This window comes from Engraulis encrasicolus, chromosome 8 (genome assembly GCF_034702125.1).
Source record: "Engraulis encrasicolus isolate BLACKSEA-1 chromosome 8, IST_EnEncr_1.0, whole genome shotgun sequence".
In the NCBI taxonomy this organism is placed as follows: Eukaryota; Metazoa; Chordata; class Actinopteri; order Clupeiformes; family Engraulidae; genus Engraulis; species Engraulis encrasicolus.
The window spans coordinates 26,154,454-26,161,292 of record NC_085864.1 but is presented as its reverse complement, the minus strand read 5'-3'; the positions used below and the strand labels follow the sequence as shown (position 1 = coordinate 26,161,292).

The 6,839-nt window shown below is 42.4% G+C and overlaps 1 protein-coding gene across 2 annotated transcripts in view; it reads right to left on the bottom strand.

Moving 5' to 3' along the window:
* Nucleotides 1-139: 139 nt before the first annotated feature.
* LOC134454370 (Golgi integral membrane protein 4-like) overlaps nt 140-6,839 on the bottom strand; it is a 41,284-nt gene continuing 34,584 nt past the window's right edge. For both annotated transcript variants that reach the window (XM_063205325.1, XM_063205324.1), the window contains 3 exons: nt 5,932-6,000; nt 4,456-4,545; nt 140-2,841 (listed from right to left, as the gene is read on the bottom strand). In XM_063205325.1, the coding sequence (XP_063061395.1) occupies nt 2,677-2,841; nt 4,456-4,545; nt 5,932-6,000 (324 nt within the window). In that variant the 3' untranslated portion in view covers nt 140-2,676. The remainder of the gene's footprint in view (nt 2,842-4,455; nt 4,546-5,931; nt 6,001-6,839) is intronic.

Sequence of the window (6,839 nt, the reverse complement as noted above, 5' to 3'; positions counted from 1 at the left end):
TCATATTCTAAAAAAACAAAGATAGAAAAAGGCCCATTTGTTATTATTGAAAGGTACAATATACAACTTGCTCTGAAGCTAATGATTGAATATTTTACTTAGGGACTACCCCACACCACACAAAGCCAACCAGTCTGCATCAAATCAAAGCCTTCACCATTTTATTGACCAAAAATGTGTAACCTTCTTTTTTTTGAAGTCACATTCCTTTGCAACCACCTTCTCTCAGAAATAGTACATTTCAATAATGAATAAAAACTCTGTACAGTCAGTATACAAAATCTATGTTTTGCAGCAAACATATGCATGATTGGTGAACAGCCTCAGTAACCTTTTTTTGTCTAGAAAAGACAAGATGAGGGGCCTTACATAAAAAATACACACTCACTTGGTATCAAATGCACTGGACTCCACTGTTAAACATACAGTACAGTCGTATAGTGGGACATTTTACAATTCGGTCAAGAGTACAACTAAGACAAGTACAATTTATGTTGTTTTCTCTTTCCTAACTGTTTATCCATTGGCATTTGTTTCTCCCAGGAACCCTGGGAGACACCCCCATTTAAGAGCAGAGCGCCAAGTGGCCATGCTTTTGAGTCCACAGTGGGTACATTCCGATATGCACATTCCTGTCCTCCACTTGTGCTTGTGGCCTCGCCCCGCCTCCTAGCCTTGCCTCCGTGGAGAAAACAATAAAGTTTCAGCCTAGCCACAATAAATTTTGGGGGACTGTTTTTCATTTACCATCCCAATTGCAAATGAGAAAATTACATTACAATTGTGCTTTTGCAAGATATTGAATTAATTTTCTGTCGTCGTCAGTGACATCATCATGCGGTCACAAGCAGGCAAGTGAGCAAGGGAGGACGGAAGTCCGCATATTGGAATCCACCCACACTCCCCCTATTACCTATGGAGGTGACTGTGGCAAATCAAAGCACATAGAACACCAAGGGGTTGAATACTGGGGCTACACCAGATGTGTTAAAGTCAAAGACTCAACGGAACTGGATACTACTGCAGACATGGAACCGCAGTGAACATGCTAAAACAGCCCATTCTTTTCTATATTACTGATGCAACTCGACTTAACATAATAATTGGCAGCCATGACAGCAGTTAGAAAGGTGGACTTAAGATTAGACTTAAGAGGGTTGCAGGTTCGAATCCCACCCATACCTCTCCCTACACCTTCATCCATGGCTGAAGTGCCCTTGAGCAAGGCACTTAAGCCCACTTTGCACCGGGGACTGTAACCTATACCCTATAAATTACTGTAAGTCACCTTAGATAAAAGCGACTTGTGATTGTAATTGTAATTGTTATTGTACTGTAACATAACCCATCCCGTGTAGCCCCAGCCAAAATGTGACAAGAGTGCATAATAGCTGAACCAACGAAAGCCAGTTGACCCAACAATCTCTATTGGGCTCAGTGCCACAGCAAGAGGGTGCATTGTCTTCACAAGGGCATGAATTGACTAAACAATATGAGCTAAAATCAAACAAATAATAAATAGGTCATGTTTTTTTAAGAAGAATAAAATAATATAAAAATGAAAGAAGTTGTGGTGTTAATATGTTATCTACTCATTACGATAGATGGAAATAAAAATGGCAAACGTGTACTTACAGCACATTTCACCCTCTCCACTGCCCTTAGGCAGGAGATGGATTTGAATAAAAAAAAAAACAGTGAATAGATCCTACATACATTCATCAGTTCTCAGTAACATGCAGACCTGATTGAAGTGAACGAATCACATTCTAATGTCTCTGCCATGTCTGAGGCTTAACTCCAGCCCTGCAATATTACATAGACAGCATTTGCACACACATTCACTTCCAACCAACACTAGGTTGTCGACTGCATGGTTCAACTGAAAGGGGAGTTGGGTCGCACATCTACTGTATCTAGGCAGCAGAGATTTTACATGTGAGACAGGATCTGTGGCTCAAAGACACTGGCAAAGACACACAAACATCATTGATGGCCTCTGTAGAATAGTGTGGTGCACTTGTGTTTGAGAAGATCCACACTTTGGTCTGCTCGCACTAGGTCCACACACGCTTTGCCACTTTGAAATTGAAAACATCACCCTTGTTGAGGACAGAGTAGGAATCCACTAAGAATTTACACACGAAAAAGTAATTTACAAAATGTTCACTCAAGATATAAAAAATTACAAATTTCTGGTGTGTGTGTGTGTGTGTAAATTAGAATTAAATAACTGTAAATAAAAAGGAGATGGCTAGAATGGCACTCGAAACAGGAACAACAGCCTATGACACAGGCATAACGGTGACAGTTTGTGATGTATAGACCTATTTTGCGGAGTTGGTCTATCCCCTTTCTCGTGGACTTTCAACAGTGTTGTAATACTTGGAATACAAAACAAAACACTATACAATACAAGTGACACTTTGAAAACTTTTTAAGATTTCCTCTGTAAGTGGGTGGCTTGTTCATTTCCATGGCCTCGTGAATCAGTTCAGATCCCAACGTGCGGAGAAGGAACACAGATCCGATCCCAGCGGACCTCTGCATTATCCCCACTGGAATTCTGTGCTCTGTTCTGTGCTCCATAATTGTCATTCATCTGGGATGAAGGCACAAAGAAGTTTATAACAGCCTCTGTAAAGAGGGAAGCCAGTGAAGTTCATTGGTCCCCCCTCACATCTCTGCTCTGCGATTGGTCCGTTTATTTGGTCCGACAGCCTCCTCTTCCTCTTCCTCCTCCTCCTCTTCCTCGTAATTCTCCTCCTCGTTGACTGCCCGGTCTTTGTTTACCTCGTGGTCCTCCTTGACCGCTACACCGTCGTCTTTGACCTCTTGATCCTGAAGATGCAAGATGAGATGCATAGGGGTGAGGCAGGGAATAAAAACACATTTTTATAGAGCATCGACACCAAGGACTTCTATTTAGAAAACCTGGTAACACTTAACTTGGTGCCGGCGTCATACGTTTGACATGACGGTGTCATAATGTCATCATGCATGTGTCAAACATGTCAATGTCAAACATTTTATGACTATCAAGTGAAATTAGGTTATGGTAAAGACAGCCCTAATAATGTCAAGTTTTCATGACCCTAAAACGTTCATGACATTGACATTATGTGTATGACTTGTACATGACTGTGTCATGACACTGTTTTGACACTATTATGACACTTATGTCATACATATGGCGCCGCCGTCAAGTAAAGTGTAGTGGAAAACCTTAAATGTCCTTAAAAAGGCCATTTGTGTTACGGCATAGCACAATACATGACAACACAGACTACAGATGACAATGCCTCACAAGTATCACACCACAGATACTACAAATAAAGGTAGTATCTACTACTGATAAAGGTCTTATTCAGACTTCAGCATCTCTACAAAAGTAGTGTTGTAGTACAAATGTTACCAAGTATTTGGAAGTATCTTCATCAAAAAATTGCCATTATTTTTTATATCCAGTCTAGAACACCATTGTACTGAAGAACATCACAAAGTGAAACACACAAAAAAAGCTTCTGGTTAAGTGAAGTCTTGTGGAACAATGGTGGAACAATGCAGAAGAGTATTTAGCCTTGACTGGTCAGGGTTGTAACAGCAGGCGGGGGGAGTGGGGGGGGGGTGGCCCTGGTTAGGTAACCAGAGAGCAGTGGAAGACGACGCGGCAATCGATCCCCCTATTCAGACCCTGAGGACCAGGCCTGGGACAGAACCTCAGGTTACACACGCAGCACATGACCAACCACAGCCCCGCCATTGCAGACACCATCAGGCGCAGGGAACCAATGGCAAGAGCCTGGGTTTTAAATGACCTAGACTCCATTATTGCTTAAAGGAGAATTTCGGCCAATTTCAACATGCAGTTGTATTGTTTCACGCTACCCTTGGCAGCACCCATTGCCAGAATCCTTACAAAAGTTATGCAACACACTTACAATGCAACAGTAACTTTTGGGATGGTGTTTCAAGCATGTTAACAAATTTAAAAGACCATATGTGACCATGGCCCCCATGGCCCCATGAGCTGTGCAGGATCTTGGAGAGGGTTGAAATAAAAGACACATGCTGGTCAAGGGGAGCATGAGCAATGCAAGTGCATGCTGAAATTGGTCGTAATTCTGTAACACACTAAATAGAAGGGACACTTCAGATGGTGCACCAGACTGGGGAAATGTATTTAGATATTGCAAAATGAAATGGTAATGTGGTGATGGCAAATTAAGGTGTGGGACAAAAATGGGGAATGGTTTCGATTTTAATTGCTCATCCACAGATTTTCAGGGAGAGCCTATTTAGGAGGGAAAAATAACCGCTCGGCACAGCTTATCTCTGTGTAGTGTGATGGTTTATTATTCCCACGCTTGGCACTTTAATTGAGTTTTTATTTCCGCTCCAATTTGCTGTAATTGTTGAAATAATACCACGGCCCCTTTTTCTTCAGATAAGTACCTGCTCAGCGTTTTCATTGTAAGGGTCTTCCTCTTCCTCCTCGACCACCTCTTCCTCTCGTTTGCCATCCACGGGGAGGTCTTCTTGGGCCTGATGGAGGAAGCAGGAAGATTTGTGAGGTTGTGTGTGTGTGTGTGTGTGCGTGTGTGCGTGCGTGCGTGCATGAGTGAATGAGAATAGTTCTAGAGAATAATTCTAAAATAGCAAGTGAGTGAACTGATGAGAGAGAAAGACAGTGTAGTATACAAAATGAAGGCAAAACAGTGCATCAACTTCTGCTACCTTGTCATATCCCTCCCCTGATACTGGTGGAGAAAGGGTAGGCAAGTGAATGCATGAGATTGATGGTGAGTGGGTGAATGAGTGGGAGCAGTTATGCCCCGTGTACATCGAAGGCGAACTCAGCGACCTGCGCGGCGGAAGTCATTGTTTCTCTATGGAGGGAAGGCGAATAAAGCTACCAGAGCGAATTCGTCAGGAGCGAAGCTTCTTGAGCGACCAGGGCGAATTTTGACGATTAAACTCAAGCTAATCTTAAGTGAATTCGCTATGACGCGGTTTGGCGAAAACCAATTGGAACGTTCATATCGAGGAATGTCCCAGGCTGTCAAGACAAAGCCGTTATGTGATTAGCTGAATCAAACATGTCAGTGCAGCGTCCAGAGCGAATAAAACAAATTCATGGCGAAACTTCTTCAACCACCCCAGCTACCTGGGTTGCTTTGGTAGCGCTTGATGTACATGGGGCATTTACTGTTACAGTACATGCATGGAACATTCAAAATAGTGGCAGTATTCAGTATGCACACAAGTCAAGTAAAACTATTCGTTCATTCTGTATGTGGCCTTGCTACGTGAATATTCCTGTTGCAGAATGCCATATCCATTTTTAAAAATATCCACATACTGTACGTACAGTAGACAGCGTCTGGGTGAGTGTATACAAAATGGAGACAAATAAGTATATTGTTGCAGTGTTAATTCAACACTTAATAGATAATTAAAAGATCATTTGAACTTTTAGTGTTACATTAAAGTCTTTGTGTTAATTAACATTAAAGGGACACTGTGTGAGATTTTTAGTTGTTTATTTCCAGAATTCATGCTGCCCACTCACTAATGTTACCTTTTTCATGAATACTTACCACCAGCATCAAATTCTAAGTACTCATTATGACTGGAAAAATTGCACTTTTCATACATGAAAAGGGGGGTCTTCTCCATGGTCCGCCATTTTGAATTTCCAAAAATAGCCATTTTTAGCTGCAAAAATGACTGTACTTGGACCATACTAGAAAATATTTGTTTATTACTTAGTAAACTTTCATGTAAAGATCAAATTTGGCAATAGGCAGCCCAGTTTCAATGAGCAGCATAGTTGCAGTACCTTTTTTGACCATTTCCTGCACATTGTCCCTTAAAAAAAGTGAAATTATGACTTCAAGATGCAGTGTGCTGCTTCTGCTCATGTTCTACCTCGTCGTCTCCCTCCTCCTGGTACTGGTCGTCTATGGTGTCCTCTTGCCTATCCGGGTTGCCATCCATCTGCGGAGGACAACAGAACAGAGAGGATGTGGTCAGGGTTGCCAGATGTGACAGATGATTTCCAGCCCAAAACATGTACAAAACCCGCCTGGAGGAGCTAAATCCCACCCCATCTTAATGAAATTCTATTAACTTCTATAGCCAGAAAACCCCGCCCAATACCCATTTTACCTGCAGAAGGTCATCCAAAACAATGAAATTGGGGTCAAACCCTCCAATCTGGCAACACTGGATGTGGCCCCATGAACAGAGGCCACATGCTGCAGCAACACCACACCACACCACTACACACACCGCTAGCCATGCAGGGCCAGCCCAAACAGCTCGACCATAAACACACAAGCTTATCGGTCAGCGGCGCTAACCTCCAAGCTGCTCGGGTTTCTTATGTTAATAACCACACCTGAAATTTCCACCATGCGATTTCTCAGAAGTAGTATAGAGAACATGATGAGGGCTTACCGTATTTTAATAAAACTAAATGTTGCTACGTATCGCTGGAGATAGATATGGAGGAGGCAGGCAAGCTTTATAAATGCAGAAGAGGGCATCTAATATGGGAGGATGTCAGTACAGACCTGGCACCCCTCAGCTGAGATCCAGGTAAAAAGGAATAAAGTCTGCAAACACTGCTTGTCTTCTGTGAAAATTGAATAGCAAGAGCGCTGCGTTCAGGTCTTCATCAGTTGTGCTCTTACTATTAAATTTTCACAGAAGATAAGCAGTGTTTGCGGACATTATTCCTTTTTACCTGGATTATTGCTTTGATTGTCCTGCACCTGGCCCATCGGGTGGGATGTGCACACATCGACTCCTCTGTACACAGCACAGCTGAGACC